At 31.9% G+C, this 18,159-nt stretch overlaps 2 protein-coding genes and 1 long non-coding RNA gene across 3 annotated transcripts; all 3 read left to right on the top strand.

Moving 5' to 3' along the window:
* The first annotated feature begins 7,496 nt into the window (after window positions 1-7,496).
* On the top strand, window positions 7,497-8,978 carry LOC127148716 (uncharacterized). The gene is made up of 3 exons (XM_051082928.1): window positions 7,497-7,641; window positions 7,784-7,940; window positions 8,701-8,978. The coding sequence occupies exons 1-3, from the start codon at window positions 7,639-7,641 to the stop codon at window positions 8,745-8,747; spliced, it is 207 nt and encodes a 68-aa protein (XP_050938885.1). The 5' UTR covers window positions 7,497-7,638; the 3' UTR covers window positions 8,748-8,978.
* A 476-nt stretch (window positions 8,979-9,454) lies between these two features.
* On the top strand, window positions 9,455-10,403 carry LOC127148715 (KH domain-containing protein At2g38610-like). Its single transcript, XM_051082927.1, has 4 exons — window positions 9,455-9,613; window positions 9,713-9,829; window positions 10,015-10,158; window positions 10,321-10,403. Exons 1-4 carry the CDS (start codon window positions 9,455-9,457, stop codon window positions 10,342-10,344), a joined length of 444 nt encoding a protein of 147 aa, XP_050938884.1. The 3' UTR covers window positions 10,345-10,403.
* Window positions 10,404-15,469: 5,066 nt separating this feature from the next.
* Window positions 15,470-17,398, top strand: LOC107991971 (uncharacterized). Its single transcript, XR_001764313.2, has 2 exons — window positions 15,470-16,019; window positions 17,106-17,398. It is a non-coding gene; the product is annotated as an uncharacterized LOC107991971 (long non-coding RNA).
* The last annotated feature ends 761 nt before the right edge of the window (window positions 17,399-18,159 follow it).

The following is an 18,159-nucleotide window of genomic DNA, read 5'->3' as shown; positions in this document are numbered from 1 at the left end:
ATACACTCCCTCAAACTACCTGATCTTTCTCTAATCTACCCGACCATGCTTCACAAACACTTTTTAATTCTAGCTGTATGTCGTAGGCTTCTATGCAGCGATGATTCTTTCAATGTTTTTTCACAATCTCTTTGCACTCAATCTCTTTGATGGACAATTTTCATGTATATATCAATCAGATAATTTATATCTTATGATGGTTTTTTTTCAAAAAAAAAAAAATATTGATCCAATATTTTATGTCTATTATCAGCCACATTTACATGTTTGATTGACTATTTTTATGACTAGTATTGATATAGAATTTTTGTATGTTGATAATGATAGACTATTATTATTAGTGATCGACATCTATCATTTATACATGTCTATCATTTAGTCACACTAATATATACATCGACGATATATTGCTATTAATAATATGTTTAAATTTTATTAAGTAGTTTGTTAGTAATATTAAGTTTTAATTGATTTACTGCATGTTAATTAACTATCATATATTAAAAATGAGAGTTAACTATCATTAATTTATTATTTTTGCCCTATTGATAAGGTATACGAATAATAGATCATCTAATAAAAAATATTGTTGTTAACCACTTAAATGATGTTTCCTTGAACCTTATAAGGTTGGTATTGTTGATGATAAATAATCAAGGTTTTGGCAAGCAAGCCTAGTTCTGTCATTTGTCCTTTTATAATCACTAGTCCAACAAGGTTAGTCATGATTGTTGGAAGCATTGACAAGCCCACTCTAAACTCATTCTAAATCTCACAAATTTTAAGAGAAAAACGTGCTCTCTTAGAAAGCTTAGGAACACACAAGAGAAGAATATTGTTCTCTTGAAACTCACTTTTTTATGAACTTCAATTCTTCCATTGATTTTGATTATTTTATCTTGTCTACAAAGGAAGGAAATGAACTCCTTATAAAGTATTCAAGAGACACTTCCTAAAAGACACAAACTAAATGAAGTACATGCATACATACAACTCATGTTCTTTTGCAATTATATGTATCTAGAAATGCATGTTTCTTAAAAATAGAAACATATCTAGGAAAGTGATATACATAATGTATCTAGCTTATTAATATCTAACAATGATCTCACAACAGAGGCTTGTGTTGGTTTGCTTTTAGGTGTTTACAAATTGAAACCTTTTAAAGAATGTAAGTATGAAGTCTTTGGGATCCATTGCCTTATTAAAGTACAGAATTTGATCTAATTAATATACTCGTTACTGTTGTTAACAATCTACCCACCAAAAGGTTACACATTAAAGATACTCCTAAAGTGTGAGATAATGTTAAATTCCATATCAACAAACTCTCAAATCATTTTTGAGTAGGCAAAATTAGATTGATGCCATACACTAAAATTGGATTACTTGACATTTGCAACTTTTACTTGACGTTTTTGACGTAATGACCATTTTAAGGAAAAATGTCAAGTAACGTGTTAAAAATTTGAAGATTTCATAGATTGTGAGGCCCGAGCTCGAAATAGAAGAGCTTTGATCTTTGTAGAAGATAGTACTTAGAGTAGATGTTTTGAATTTGGCGTTGAAGTTAGGCGACACAATTAAGAAAGTTTGCGTCCAAGTAATGACGTAGGTAAGTTGGCGTTCTGATGCAAAAAGAGTTAGGTGTCTTGGTATAATGCGATGAGAGAGTCGGTGTTGAAAGTTAAGTATTTCAAGGAAATGTCTATAATCTTGATTTAATAGCTAATTATGTGTTGAGTTTGGATTAAGCATGGTCTTGAAAGTTAAGTAAAGTGACACGTGTAAAGTGCTAAGTAGGAGTTGGCAAGCTAAGAGAAGCTTAAGGATGACTAATGCAACTTAGGATTAGTATAAAATAGGATTGAAGGATCTGAAGAAAGTGTTGATATCTCAATTTACTAAATGTTGAGCTGCCGAGGAAGTCACTAGGTGAGAAGAAGGGAGTTGTAGTTAGGCATTCTGAAAGGAAGGAAACTTTGTATTTTGTGAGTGGTTTTCTAAAAAACAGAATAATGTTTTGAAAACATTCTTTTTGAGTCTTGTATTGTTGTCAAATGTTTAACACGTATTGTAATGTTGTGGATGTTTACACTTGATTATTTGAAAAGAAGGCTTCTAAACTAATGTTTCATGTTTGATGATTGTATGTATGTATGCGAGCAAACCATTAGCTTTATTCCTATCAATGAGTTAGCTATTATGGGCACATAATGAGTAAAGACAACCATGATGGTGTTGTAGAACACGTGGCGTTGAGAAGTTGGTCAAATACATTTAAGTTAACACAACAAGAAATTAATTTGGAATTCTCCAAGGGATGTTGGTGAAATGAGTCCTAGGTCTATGCGTGGGTTGTTGGGTTTTATGTCCTAAAACTTGTAGATAGTAAGATAATCAATTGACCTTTATTATTATCATTTTAATGAGTGTTATTGATTTTATTAGTTTTGTCTTAATAATCCAAATCTAATAAACTAACATCGTAAGCTATTTGATGAGCTTGAACAGTATGTAGAGACATACAGTGATCAATGTTCGAGATCAACTTAAAGGGTGTATAGTATAAGGATAAGGCTGGGTACCTTATCCTGGTAATACTATGGATATGGCTCACTTTGTATTTGATACAAACACAATGATCCAACACGTTCGTGTAGGTGACATGCAAGTGAGGGTATCATATGTGATGAGTTTGCATAAGACCAGACCACGAAATAGTAACCACTAGATATAACTCCGTTAACTAGTTGGATTTCTATTCTATTAGGATGACCTGGGTCACTTAATCTTAATCCTAAGTGTATTATGAACTCTTGTTCGCAAGGAATTGTCCTTTAATTTGTTGGGTGAGAGTGGTCAGATTGTCGACTAAATATGCTTATCATTTTGAGGACAAGACTGAGTGGGGAGTTGGAAACATAATCACACAAGATGGAATTCACTCCTTTTCGACTTGGTAAGTAGATAAGTGTTCCCTTAAATGGTATCTCCGGGACTTGAACAAAGGTCCCTACCTTTTCTATAGCGCATGAGAAGGGTTTCTGTTTAGTGGTTGGACCATAAATAGGTTGTTCATTAGAGGAGCACTGGTATTTAAGGACTAAAAGTAACCTGGGGTAAAACGGTAATTTGACCCGGCTGATGTTACGAACACTTATGAAGGACTAACTTACTGGTATTGGTCTATATCTGTGGACACATAAATATATCTACAATGAGAAAAGTTCAACTGTGAGTCTTTTGTAGAGTGTACACATAGTTAATGAATATTGATTAATGTAGTTAATGAGTTTAGCCAATTAATCTCATATCGTTGTAGCTTCTGATCTGTAAGTCTATTAGGTCCCCTGGGTAATGAGATTTAATTGTATTGGTTGTAATTTGAAATGTTCAAATTTACTTTGAAAATTAATATAATATACGGTGATACATTATAATATAAAGTTTATATTTTAATTAAACTTTATTATATAAATTTAATTGGATATGATTCAAAATTAATTTATGAGAGAAGAAAATATTTTAATAAGTTCAAATATTAATTTAATGTGAATTAGATTCATATTAAAGCTATAGGTTAAAATTTAATGTGTATATAACACATATTAAAACTATAGGTTATAAGAGAAATTTATATTTGAATATAATTCAAATTTGGATTAAATTAAATATATGATATTTAATTGAGGTCTTTCTAATAATATAGCAAAGCGGCAAGTTATTTGCAATCTATAGAACAATTTCAGAAACGGAAAAAGCCCATAGGCCCACAATGCAAAATACCAAAAATACCCCAATAAACGCGTGATTAATTGTCCGCGCGCCCAACTAATGTTAATAAATGATTATTAGACGACATCTTGTAGAATAATATACAATTGATACACGATCTTGTAAATTACCAAATACATAAACGATCAACAATAAACGCTAAACAATAACAAAATACTTTAACGATTATCTTTAACGAACGCGTAAATTATCTTTAACGATTATCTCATATGTGCGTCTGATCATGTTTGAAAATATAACCGATAATCATACACGATTCTGTACATTATATGAACGATAATCATATATATAAACGATAAGGTAATAAACAGTAAAAGATGACGAAAAAGTTTAAGTATACACGATCAGGTAGAGAAATTTCAACTATCGTTTATATAAGTATAAACGAACATTTACAAAATCTCTAATAACTCGTAATTACAAAAATGCCATCAAAATGAAGGGGCTATAAAAAGGTGAAGGAACTTGCTCAGAGTTTTTCTTTCATCGTCTTCCTCGTCAATCGTTTATATCCTGATAACTACTTCAACAGAACTATCGCAATCGACGATTTGACTTGCGTATAAAAAGGTTTGAATCTATATTCATTTCGATCTATCTCCATCATCCACATATATCTAGCACGATCTATATCGCATACAAAGAGGTCTTAATCTATATTCATTTCGATCAATCTATATCTATCGCGATCTATCCCACATACAAACATGTCTGTTTCTATACTGATTGTATGTATTTCATTGGATATAATTTATACTATTCTTCTTTTTTACAAATAGGTGGTGAGCAAGAATAAAAAAGGTCTGAGTCTATATTCATTTATATCTATCTCCATCATCCACATATATCTAGCATGATCTATATCTTATACAAAGAGGCTTTAATCTATATTCATTTCGATCAATCTATATCTATCACGATCTATCCCACATACAAACATGTATATTTCTATACTGATTGTATATATTTTATTGAATATAATTTATATTAGTTTTCTTTTTTACAAATAGATGGTGAGCAAGAATCAACAAGCATCGTGTAGCAAATCAATAAGGTGTAAAGCAAAGACAGAAGAAAAAAAATAAAGAAAGAAAAAGGAATAAAGGTAACAAACTAGAATGTCAATATCTGTCTATATACCGTTGTATATTTGTGTATCTTTTTCTTTATAGCGCTCTGCATTTGTAAATTTGTTTAAACTTACTCTTGTTTGAAACATACAATTTATTATGTCATTCAATAGGTGAAACACTATCCAAATGACATTATTATGGAATATGAACAAAAAACCTTAGAATTACTGTATACTACAGTTTATAAACATTGAATCAGATCTAGTTAAAAATAGACAAAAGAATTTTCTCTCGAGTTTTGACAAACAGTCCGTTTGGCCAGTTCCTTAACATTAAAATGGCCAAAATACCAAGACAATTCGTTAATTTTCTATTAAGAAAACAATGTCCTTACTTTAACTTCAATGGACATATAGCAAAATTTGGGCTGAAAGACTTTTGTTTTGTGACTGGACTAAAAGGTCACAAATTCCCTGAGTTAATTCTAGGAGAAAGAAAAGAAAATGGTCTAAAAAATACCCTTTTCCATCATGATAACTTTATAACAAGAAGAGATATAGAAAGAACTTTCAAAGCGTTGTGCAACGAGGAAGACTCATTGAAAGAAAAACTAGTTAACCTCTATATCTTAGAAGTATTTTTAATTCCCAAGTAGCAACACAACCACATAAATCTTCTACATCTAGACATATTGGATAATGAAGAAATCTTCAAAGGCTATCCATGGGGAAGATTATCATACATCATAACATATCAGTTATTGAAAAAAGCATCCTATAGTGACAAGGATGCTGTATACCTTCAAGGGTTTCCCCTAGCTTTAGTCTATTGGGCTTTTGAGAAAATACCAAGACTTTTCAATTTAGATGTTGGGTTAGGAAGAAGCTTGCAACGGAAGGGCCACCAATTGTAACATGAGAATGTTTGGAAACAAGTGACTGAAGGACTCTAAACATCGACATTTTTGAATATGGGAATGTAAGTAAACTTAGAGCATGCTTTATATATGTCTATCTAGATAGACAATGAAGAATCTTCTATCCATGTCTATCTTGAATAAATGATGATATAAATCTATCACTGTTTATCAATACCTTTGCTACTACTTTTTCACTAATAATTTAATATCATTTTATTTGTAGTTCTCCATGACACCTCTAGACTCATCAGAAGAAGAGTCTAAAACAATTTTGAGATATTTCAAAAATATTGAGAAGCAGGAAAGAAAAGAAAAGACAGAGCAACAGGAATAAAAAAGCATGTTGACAATGGTTATGACTAGCTTGAATGTTCCACCACCATCAGCCAAACTTCAACAACAGAATGAGAAAGAAATTGCATATACAAAAGTTGTGGAGAAAAATAGACCACTTACTTGTAGCCTCGATCTTCTTGATGATGATGAACAAGTTAATACAATGGTGAAGTATGCAACAACATATTTCCCTACGATTAGTGCCTTATTCATTATGTACTCCTTTGTTTTGTTTAATGTTCTTCAATTTCCAAATAAAATAAAACATGATTATGTTGTTTCTTTTTATTTACAGGAAAAACTGTTGTTTTGGAAACACAAAGTAGTTTGGAAACAATAGCAACTACAAATTTAGAAACACCCAAAACACAAATATTGCCGCAAGTTTAACTCTTTTCCAAACAATAAAAATAACTCGTATAGACAGATATAATTTCTCTGTCTGGATATGTTTTCTTCATGATGTCTTTGAACATTCTTACTATATGTGCTTGCAGATAGATGAAAATACGAAAAGAACAACTGGTTTATTCATTTAGAAACACAAAAAACACACGTATTGACACAGGTTTTAATTTGTTTAATATACAAATGGTTTCACGATCGTTTAATATAACTAAACTATCTTTTAAGATAACTAAACGATGGTTTAACATAACTAAACGATGGTTTAAAATAACTAAATGATCGTTTAATTATATTAAAAGATCGTTTATATATTTCACATAACTGTTCGTTTAGTTTGTAATTCTTTAATTTATATATTTCTTAATTTTTTGCTACTCAACTAGTTTCATGATCGTATATACATATTCAAAATGATCTTTATATTGCACGGCTATCTACATTTTTTTGCACAATCATTTTGACAACACATTCTCTTTTTACATTCAGATAATTCACTACAACAAATCTGACCTTTAATGTCGGGTGGAAAAAATGAAAAATGGGCTTTAATGTCGGTTTTCAAAAGGCGGATGTTTAATGTCGGTTTTAAACCGACATTAAAGAAGGAGCTTTAATATCGGTTTAAAACCGACATTAAACATCCGCCTTTTGAAAACCGACATTAAAGCCCCTTTGTAATTTTTTTTTAATTTGGTAAAAAATCAAGTTTTTCTCTCTCTTACTTTACGTTTTCTTTTTCCTTAAAATTTTTTTATAAATTCTCCTCCTCTCTTCTTCCTCCTCCTCTCTTCTTTAACTTTGAAATCTTCTAACCCTAAATCCACCAATCAAATTTTCTTGCTTTCATTTCCTATCCTCGTAGATTATTTTTTCCATTGACGATTTGAAGATTTACTATGGCAGGTAAAGGAGAAGGTCTGGCGATCGGAATTGATCTTGGAACCAAGTACTCTTGCGGAATGGAAATGGCCGAAATGGAAATGGAAATGGAGGAACGCTCCTTTGTTGTCTCTTCAGACCCTCACCAGGTTTATCCTCTTTCTCTCTTATCTCTATTTTTCTGATCCAAATCTCATTTGCGCCTCCCGGATCATCCTCTCAAAAATGGTATTTTCCTTTCCCTCCCTTCTTTGAGTTAATTCTTCGTCCTTACCTTTGATTTTTTCCTCTCTAGGGTTTTCTATTTGAGCTATGATCGATGCTGATTTCGATTTGTGTGGGTTTATGATTTGATTGATGGGTTTTGTAGACGACATCGCGGCGTCTTGCGGATCGGAAGGTGGAGAGGTTTGAGAAGAACATTTTGAAGAGAGGGGCTGTGCCTGAGACTGCTACTAAGAAGGGAAAAGATTACCCTGTTGGCCCTATTCTTCTTGGATTCTTCGTTTTTGTCGTCATTGGATCATGTGAGTTTTACATTATGGAATGCTAATTTCTTCCTTTTCTCTTTCGTATGTTTGTGCTTATATTTTGGCATATTGTGGATTTTTATTTTGCGGTTACGTTAATTTATCTAATAGGAACGTGATATCTAGCCCTTCTTTGTAAATTCTCATGAAGACCCAAACCCAAAGTTCGAGAATTTATGTACATGTATATATGCTATATATTTAATTATATTTGTAACCTTTGTTTCTTATGATGGGTAGAAAGAATTCATCCATTTTTGTTGAAGGGAGTGCGGCACACGGTTTAAAATTGTTCAGGATTCGATTTTGTTGATAATTTTCTGGCTCAACAGATGGCTCAGGAACAATTTGCATTTAAAATTTCTAAGAAGCACAAATGCTTTAGTTTTCTAGACTGGTTTTAGACACTTATTGGTGCAATAAATATGTTAAACATGCGTAGAACAGTTGTTGAAAGACATAGATGTCAATAATGGTAACTTTGAGAGTGAAATAGATGAAGCTAAGTTTTCTAAGTATACAATTGCATCAACACATTTAATTTGATTTTTCTTTTGTCTTTTGGTATAAAATAATATATATTTAAAACATTAAACGTGACCTTGCTGTGTCTGTGTTGTGTAGTATCTATGTCTTAGCTGTATACTTCGTAGTAAAATCTTGAACGATTGTTGATGAGGTTCATTTTGATAAATGAAGTGGTTTTTGGTTGTGTATCTGTGGGCTGATCTTGTGTTCCATTGTTGGAATTGTGCAGCTCTGTTTCAGATAATCAGGACGACAACAGGTGGAGGAATGGGATGAGAGCCATCTTCAATTTTGATGAGAGGGGTAGCAGGCAGGACATGAGGTTAAAACTTATTGAGTTAATTTGTTTGTACTATCTGTTCTCTGCCTATTTGTCCTATCCTCTAGGAGAAGTTTAGAAAGTAAAGAGTAAGTAAGACCATTTATGGTCATCCTGTGAATTACTCTTATTAAAAAAAAAGTAATTTAAATAACAGTGCACATGCCTAAGTGCTATGCTATATGCTATATGCTATATCCTATATCTAATCGTTTTGTTCATTGTTCATGTCATGATCTCTCAACTCTTTAGGTGCACTTCCTTTTACATGTGAGTTTGGAAATAAAATGCTTTCACTTTTGTATTCCAGCATAATAAACCAATCCATAGAATCACGGCAAAATACCACAGGTTTCACAGTGATGTGGAGTTGGGAAACTTATATCATTTTAATTCTTTAATTCCATATTTTGATGTAGTATGCTTATTATTTCTCTCCATAATCAGAAAAGTTGTTTGAACTTAATATGAAATTGTTATCTTGGGATCGTGGGAAGGTAATAGAAACTTCCATCATGTCTGTAACATTTACCTTGACTTGTAAGCTTTCCAGAAGTTTCCCTTTTGCTATATAGGATGCCTATAACCCAATTTGTTTTTAACTTTTATGCCTTAGACAAACTTATTTTTTTGAAAGAAAAAAAACAGAGAAAAAAAAAGCAATATGACCACTAATGTTACTTTCATTTTTTCCTTTTCACAGCCAAGGTTAAGTGGAAATCCTGGAATGACAATGGACTGGCAAGGTGCTCCTGCAAGCCCTAGTTCATTTACTGTAAAGAGGATTTTGCGTTTGGAAATTCCAGTGGACACATATCCGAATGTAAATTCAATAAAGAAGTGTCTCTGTATGCGGTTTCTGAAATCCTTTCAGAATGTGGATTATTTAACACTTTAATTTGTCTTGTTCCTTGGATGGCAGTTCAATTTTGTTGGACGACTTCTTGGACCGAGAGGCAATTCTCTGAAGCGGGTAGAAGCTACTACAGGATGTCGTGTGTATATCAGAGGAAAGGGGTCAATTAAAGATCCAGAGAAGGTATTTTAGGTGAAATTGCTTGGATGAAACACTTGAGTAAATTGCTCACTCTAAGTGATCACTTAAAATTTTTTCCATTGGGTGTTTCTTATTGTGTTTGATAGTCATATCAGTATCTGCGTATGTTTAATATTGGGCTATCTGGTTATTTATTTCTTTATCTATGACTGTTTTAAATTCTCAAGGAAGAGAAACTCCGAGGAAGACTTGGTTATGAACATCTGAACGAACCACTACATGTCCTAATTGAGGCTGATTTACCAGCTAATATCATTGATATCAGGCTGAGACAGGCACAAGAAATTATAGAAGAACTACTTAAACCCGTGGTACTGTTTACTTTCCAACCTAATTCTATCAAGTTTAATTTTTTTTATGATGGGATGGGCTCAATAGATGGCATTTACCTTGACATGCAAATGGGTATTCTCTCTCAAATACAAACTGTATGGTTATTCTATATAAATGGTTTATTTGGATATTGTTTGTAGATAATTGAAGTCATATCGGGTTGAAAGCTAAGCGATTGTGTAGAGATTGCCAAGCGACCGTTGAAAATTGAAGACTGAGAAGACATTTAGGATTTTTAATTATTTAATTCTTGTATTAGAATCTTTTTTCATGTACTATTGTAGAGTGTATATACATAATATTAAGATTTTATTTTGTGTATTCAATGTAAAAGACAAATATTATAGTTTCTAACATAATATGAATTTCATTGATTTGTTGGCGTGTGAAAAACATATTTATCTACATTGATCCAATGTCGGTCTATAGGACAATAATGTGACAATTAAATAAAAATAAATTTGTAAAAATGAATCCAAAAACTAGGCTTTAATGTCGGTTTTAAACCGACATCAAAGTTCAACCGAGATTAAAGGGCTTCAATAACACTATCAAAGATGTCGGTTGAAAACTGACAAACCGACATTAAAGAGGCCTTTAATGTCGTTTTTAAACCGACATTAAAGCCCAACCGACATTAAAGGGCATCAATAACACCATCAAAGATGTCGGTTGAAAACTGACATTAAAGGCCTTTAATGTCGTTTTTAACCCGACATTAAAGAGGCCTTTAATGTCGTTTTTAAACCGACATTAAAGCCCAACCGACATTAAAGGCCTTTAATAACGCTCACAAAGATGTCGGTTGCCAAGTGACATTAAAGGCCTTTAATGTCGGTTTTAAACCGACATTAAAGGCCAAAATTCTTCTAGTGATTGAATTTAAAGATGGAGAAAAAGAAGAAGAAGTTGAAAATAGGAGCCAAGAAGACGAAACAAAACGAAGCCAGATTCAATTGGAAAATATTGTAATCGTTGAAGAAAAAAATAGAAAAACAAGGGGAAGAAAATACAAAAGATACACCAAAAGGAAAACAAAAGTTGATCGAAGTAGATGAGTGTGATAATAATGAAACTGAAATTGAAGAAGAAATTTACACTGATAGCCGTCAAGAACCACAAGAAGTTGAAACAAAAGGAAACAAGAGAGAAATTAAAGAAATTCAAAAGGAAAATAATGTTAGTCAGCAAAAAAAGGCAAAAGAAGAATGTCAATTCAAGAATACATTGATATTGCTCCATCCTTCGACCTACAAATTTCTCAATATTTTCGAGATGATTTATAGTGTTTGTAGAGCTTCAAATCTTTAAATTTAAATTTCGAAAATTTCTTTATTTTATACTTGAGAAATCTATATTCCATTTCACTCTTTATATCCTACACTATCTTGTAAAACGTATAAATGGATCAATTATATTTATTACGACGATCGTTTATATTCAACAACACAATCATTTAATCATATAGATACATAGTCACTTAAATAATATACTCCACGATCGCATAAATTGTACAACATCATCGTTTAACATCTTATAAATGATATCCTACACGATCGTTTAGTTGTACAACATCATCGTTTAACATTATATGTTTTTTCCATCGTTTAATAATGCGATCACTTACATTTTTTTACTTAATTACACGATCGTTTATATATATATATATATGTATTAAATAGTAAGAAATGCGATTCAACATTTTAAAAAAAGCATGCGAATTTACAATATTGCCCATTTGATAAAAACAACTAATTTATAAGTACCACCTTCTTCGTTGTCCGTCACTTCGCAATACACAAATTCACCAATCACTCAGCATTTCGTCTAAAAAATTTCCTATTCCATTCTTCTCTTCAACGTCAAAAGGTATTTTGCTGAACTTTTCATACTATAACGTTATGCTTCGTCTTCTTTATATTTCAAACGTTTCCACTTTTGTCTTGAAAACTATCATTCTGTTCTTAAATTCTTATTCTCAAGCGTTTAGGTTTTCAGATTCGTTTAAACTTCTATTCTAGCGATTGTTAAATGTTTCAATTTATCATTACTTGCCGATTAACTATATTACGAATGTCTTTCTGTTTAGATTAAACGATCTGTTACATCAAGTAAATGATAGTTTAATTTTAGGGTTTATGGTTTATTATTTTATAAACGATCGTGTACATAACGAAAGTATATTATGATAATTATTTTCAGGATGGCTGTACCTAGCGACAAGTACTTTCCTGCCACTGCTCATGCTAAGTGCAGTTGATTGGCAGTCTTATTAAGGATAAACTGACCAAGAAACAACTGTAGATGTTCAACAAAACAAATTTTGGTCCATTGTTGAATGTCAACATGGTCTTCAACGACCAGTTGATCCACCATTTCTTGCTAAGGCAGATACTTGAAGAAGCCAATGCAGATGGAATCTATTTTTCAGTTTAGGGGAAAAACGTCCGTTTCACCCAAAAGGAATTCAACATCATAACTGGATTGTGGCCAACAAATATAACATTAGAGAAAGATTATGATAATAAGCACCTACAAAGCCTTCTATTCAGATCAAAAAATAAGAAAATAATAACATGCTTGGAAGTTGAGGAAATTTTCAAGCATTAGAATTTACTAATGATCACGATGCTATGAAGGTCGCCTTGACTGTCTTTATAGAAACTGTGATGGTCGAAAAGGATAAGAAAACACAGTTTGACATGGATATTTTAGGAAGAATTAATGATGAAGAAGTATTTAAGAGCTTTGATTGGTTAACTTTGTTTTACACTCGTCTGCTCAACAGTTTAAAACCAAGTCTACAAGGGAAAAAAGAAGCATACGAGCTAAAGAAGACAAAAAGTTCCAAAGCAGTGGCATACTACAACATCAAAGGCTACATGCTTGCTTTTCAGGTGATTTTATTTGTTTATACACTTTAATTAAATGAAAATTAAACATCAGAGTTTAATATATTTGTTTAAATGTTTTAGGTGTGGGCTTATGAAGTACACTCAACTGCAAGTGAGCACCTGGCCACAAAAAACAGTAAGAGATCAATCCCTAGGATATTGAGATGGAATTGTACACAAGCTCCATCTTACAAAATGCTGTAGAAAAACATATTCGACAACAAAAATGTAAGTAAAACTTGTCAGCAATCGATTAATACAATTACATGATCGTTTAATACAATCACACAATCGTTTAATACAATCACACGATCGTTTAATACAATCACACGATCGTTTAATACAATCACATGGTCGTTTAATACAATTACACGATCGTTTAAATTTTAACATATACGATCGTTTAGCTTAATGCAATATCTATTATATTAAATACCATATGTAGTATCATATTATTTTATAAACGATCGTTTATATTAACAATTCTTTGATTGTAACATTGCAGACTGTTGTTAAACCTAAACTGAAGCTATCAACCCAAGAGAAAGCTTTCATGGAGAGTTGAATTCGAGGGGATGATATTATGGAAATGGAGGATGATGAATCAATTCAAGATATTAACAACAGTGATACCAATACTTTTGATAATGCAATGAACAATCAATCGTTGGAGCAATCAGAATCATCTCCACAAAGGAAATAAAGTCAAACAGTGGCTGACCAGTCTGAAATGCATCCAATCACCAACAAGAAAAATGTTGTTGATCAAAGAAGTCCAATGACAAATAACAACAAAGTCATTCGCAATCCTACGAAAAACTGAAGAAGGAAATAAAAGAAGTTCGTAAGGATTTATCCACATTGACTTCTATAGTTATAGGATGGATAACACAATCAGAAAGCAGTCATTGAAGCTGTCTGAAATGAAGCATATGCTGGAGAGATTGGTCCAGGTAAACTTTGTTTTCAGAAAGTATTTTGCTTATCAGTTGTTTAAATAAACGATCGTTTAACTAAAATATCCGATCGCCTATCACATTTCAACGATTATTTATCAAAGTTACACGATAAACGATAAACGATCGTTTAGTACTTTATTGTAAAGTGTTAAGTTAATAAAGAAAGATAAGTTTGTACTAATTTCACTACACTACCTTGTGTCTATCGAATAAGTAGTTGAAAGATATTATTAAGCTAAGTATTAAGGCTAGGCGATAAGACTAAGCTAATGAAAGTTAAAGCTGTTGTATTCTGCTACGTTATGTTAAGAAAACTTGGCATCTAAGCCTTGCGTTCAAACACTTGTTGAGAAGTTTTTTCACTTACTAGGCATTCGACGTTGTCCCGATTTGTGGTACATGTTGAGGGCCTAGGTAGCACGCCTCCACTAGGTTGTGAGAAGCGACTTTTGGGGTGGGGCATGGCATGTAAATAGAGTTAAGTATACTATCTTAATTGACACGGAATTATGTCAAGAAATGTATAACTTGATGGTTCACCAAGTTTAGATTTCTATTTGGTTCACCAAGTTTCAAAATATTTCATTCTTAAAATGAATTATTTGAAAATGAGTGTTTCAATGATGGGTCTAAAGTTAATTTAAATGAATTATTGACATGAATAATTTCAAAATGGAGTGTAGATTCTAATAATTATTATTTAGAACCATTAATGAAAATATTTCCATTTTTGTTTGATGTATCAAATTTCCAAATTCCATCAATATTTTGATGGCAACGGATTCCCCATTTATAAGGTATTATCATTGCTCCGAGATAGATCCATAGAGGATGACGAGTCTCTATCTTTGATGTTTAATGCCGTGTCTCAATTACTTTTCCACTTAAATGGTGAAACACTTCCCTCTAATTTTGTTGACAGAATTTTGAAATTATAAACATTTATACCTAAAAATTACACATTAAAGTTCATACTATTTCCTTCAAACAAAAATGAATCATTCCAAAATTAATGAAATTTCATCTAGTAAATCATATCCCTTCATATTTCTAATAAAAATAATTTTAAATATTCTATTTTAAACTTCAAATATGAAATTTTATATAGTTTTTTACCGCTAAAAAGTATAAATTTAATTATGATATGTATTAGTGCATAGTTCAATCGAGAAAAAGCAAGTGAAAATATTTATACTGGTAGGTAGACTATATAGTCTTAAGTTTTTGAAATAGAATCTATAAACACTTCTTCCGCTCTAAACTTTTTTGACCAATATTTTAAAAAATACTTTTTCAAGGATTCTTTTTAAAAAGTTAAAAAAAGTTGGTAAAGAATTCAAATCATTCACTTAAAAAATATATCAAATTAAAAAAAAAAGGTTGAGACTTTTATTTGCTTCCACCCAACCAGTTACGAAGTAATTTTAGGGCAGAAGTAAAAAACTAGCAAAATATGTCATACTCAGTTACAAGAAGCATAAAAAACATATATCATCAACCAACTAATTACAAGAAGTAAATATAATTTTATTTCTTAAGTTAAACCAAAATAAAGATGAAAAAAAAAACTATAGTTCTTACCGAAAGAAGGCAGCGACGACGATAGGGGAGGATCAGAGTGGAGGCGTAATAGACGGGGTAGCTCAGGTGGTGGGCAGCCGGTCACAGTCTCTCTTCTCTTGTCGTATCTTTTCTTTTCTCTTTCTCTTCCAGATTTGGAAGAGGATTTTTGAAAGGGATGTATCGACGCACCATGATAAGCATCGGAAGTTCCCTACTACTCCCAATGCCTTTAGTAATTGGCAGTTAGAGGCAAACTCCTGACGCATTACTAGAGGCATCAAGAATTCTCCACTATTGTTTGGTGCCTTTGTCAATGCATCAGGAGTTTGCCTCTAACTGCCAACACGGGAGATACGCAATCCCCTGACATGCCGTTTGTTGAGTTGAAAGATATGGTATCTCGCGATGTCTTTTCTCCCGAAGGTATAAATTGACATTAGGATATCTGTAATTTTTTGTAGTGAATGGTAGAAAATGCATGTGTTACTTTATGCTTATATGTGAATAGCATTTTTATCTTTCACGTTAGCATGAAAATTATTAATGAAACTAAACAACTTTGATCAAATAATTTTGATATGAAAGATTTGGGTGATGCTAATGTCATTTAATGGGTTAAATTGATTAAAAGTGGTAATGAATTTTTGTTGACTTAATCACATTATGTAAAATATCTTTTGAAATTTTTTGGCCAAAAAGTATAGCATAACCAATTTCACAGTATAAATATTCTCAGATAATTGTTTCCTTCATGTATCTTATTAACTGCACTAGGCCAAACCTTACGTATATATGTGTGAGTCGTTTAACTAGATATACCTCTAATAACCCAATGAATTTCATTGATGTGCAATTGAAAGATGGTGGAGGTATCTTAAAGGTATCTCTAATCTTGGTATTAGTTATAGTGGGTTTCTTTTTCCTAATAAAAGAGTCTAGTGATGCCAATTATTGATAGTTGAATGAGATGACACAAAAGAAACTAGTGAATATGTTTTTACTTTGTGTGATGGTGTTGAATCTTGAAAACCTAGGCAACAGACATAAATTTTGTAGACCAATTAACTATAGAAGTTGACTTTACTACCTTAGATTTAACCAAAAAGGAGGCAAAATGACCAAGAAGTTTTGTTGTTGATATCCTTGTCTTTTTAACTTCTAATCTTGCTTTGCCTTTACATTGTGATAGTCAAGCTACTTTAGCTAGGGCTGGTAATAAACTATTGATAGTACTTAAAATACACTATCTTTTTCTATTTAATTCGTGTCTGTTTGGTTACTTAATATGATTATATATTGATTTTATAGATTTTTCATGCCCTACTTGTTGAGTAGCCAATTTGGAGCATATCGATGCTGCTAATTGAAGTGAAATCAAGTCTAAAACAAGCCAAAGAAGTAAAGTAGATCTAAATTACAATTTTACCACTAGAAGCATATATAGTGCTATGCTTACTTTACCTTCATTAAGCGTTTTTTCCTGATAGCTTTATAATTTTGAATGCATAGACCTAGGCACAGCAGGGCTCCGAACTTTAGAAGATATGACATCCGCTTTAGGTGTTGCTATGCTCCATAGTGCGCAGCACTGCGCTTCGATAACCACTGACAAGCATCGTGGCGTTTTTGCGTTTTCTATAAATAGCTCTCTTCCGTAATTAATTTGGGGAGAGCCGCCATTACCCAATTAAAACGTAAAATATCAAATTTCTTCCTCTGTATTAAAACACTTGTATTACATTATTAGCTGTACACAATTGAAGATTTACGATTTTGATCATGAGTTTGCTTAGTTAAAAAGGTATAACTTAACTTGGGGTTCAGAGTATTGAACTTCTTTTCTTCTCTTTAAGATTTATTGTTCTTAAATATTGTGATTCTTCAAGTATGAATATTATCTTATGTTTATTCTTCGAACTTGCTTATGTGAATGACCAGACAAATTTATCATGTATGTTCGATTAATTGCTTTACAAGAAAGCAAGGGGTTAAGTTGGGTTGTGTTATTGGTTTGAGCTTCCAATCAAAAAGTATTTCACCATCTAACCTAGATAACTTCAATAAATTAGTATTAAAAAGTGGAAATCGATTAGTTGCTTATTGCGTCCTTGATCTTAATGCTCATTTATGATAAATAAGAGGGGGTTTTCAATTAATTTGTCGTTAATGTGATTCAATGACCTTCCACTTATGGTCCTAACTGAGAGTGTATAAGTATAACTTGATTATATATAATGTGACATTAGTTAAATCAATGATAAGATATTATTGATTACTTATCAATTCATTTTTGTTTTCATGCATCGAGTCATACCCAACTTAAGTTCTCATAATTTATTGAATTCGACGTCTCGTGCAAGTTTTCATACTCTCACACGATTTGCTTCGTAACATCTTCTTTAATTGTTTGTTTTACGCAGTTGGGTACTTTAATTTAGATCCCTTGGTTACTAACGACAAGTTCTTTGAGCTTTAAGAAAACTAGCGAGCTTCTTGTGGATTTACTCTGCAATGACCCTTAAACAACTATTAGTTTTGAGTGAGATATATATAAAATAATAAA

Source organism: Cucumis melo, chromosome 3, assembly GCF_025177605.1.
Source record: "Cucumis melo cultivar AY chromosome 3, USDA_Cmelo_AY_1.0, whole genome shotgun sequence".
Lineage (NCBI taxonomy): Eukaryota > Viridiplantae > Streptophyta > Magnoliopsida > Cucurbitales > Cucurbitaceae > Cucumis > Cucumis melo.
This window is presented reverse-complemented; position numbering and strand designations above follow the sequence as displayed.

Coding starts and splice junctions, on each gene's coding strand:
- LOC127148716 (XM_051082928.1), top strand. Junction 7,941..8,700: donor TTTTGTCGTCATTGGATCAT/GTGAGTTTTACA, acceptor GGAATTGTGCAG/CTCTGTTTCAGATAATCAGG.
- LOC127148715 (XM_051082927.1), top strand. CDS start 9,455: ATGACCACTAATGTTACTTTCATTTTTTCCTTTTCACAGCCAAGGTTA. Junction 9,614..9,712: donor CAGTGGACACATATCCGAAT/GTAAATTCAATA, acceptor CTTGGATGGCAG/TTCAATTTTGTTGGACGACT. Junction 10,159..10,320: donor AAGAACTACTTAAACCCGTG/GTACTGTTTACT, acceptor TATTGTTTGTAG/ATAATTGAAGTCATATCGGG.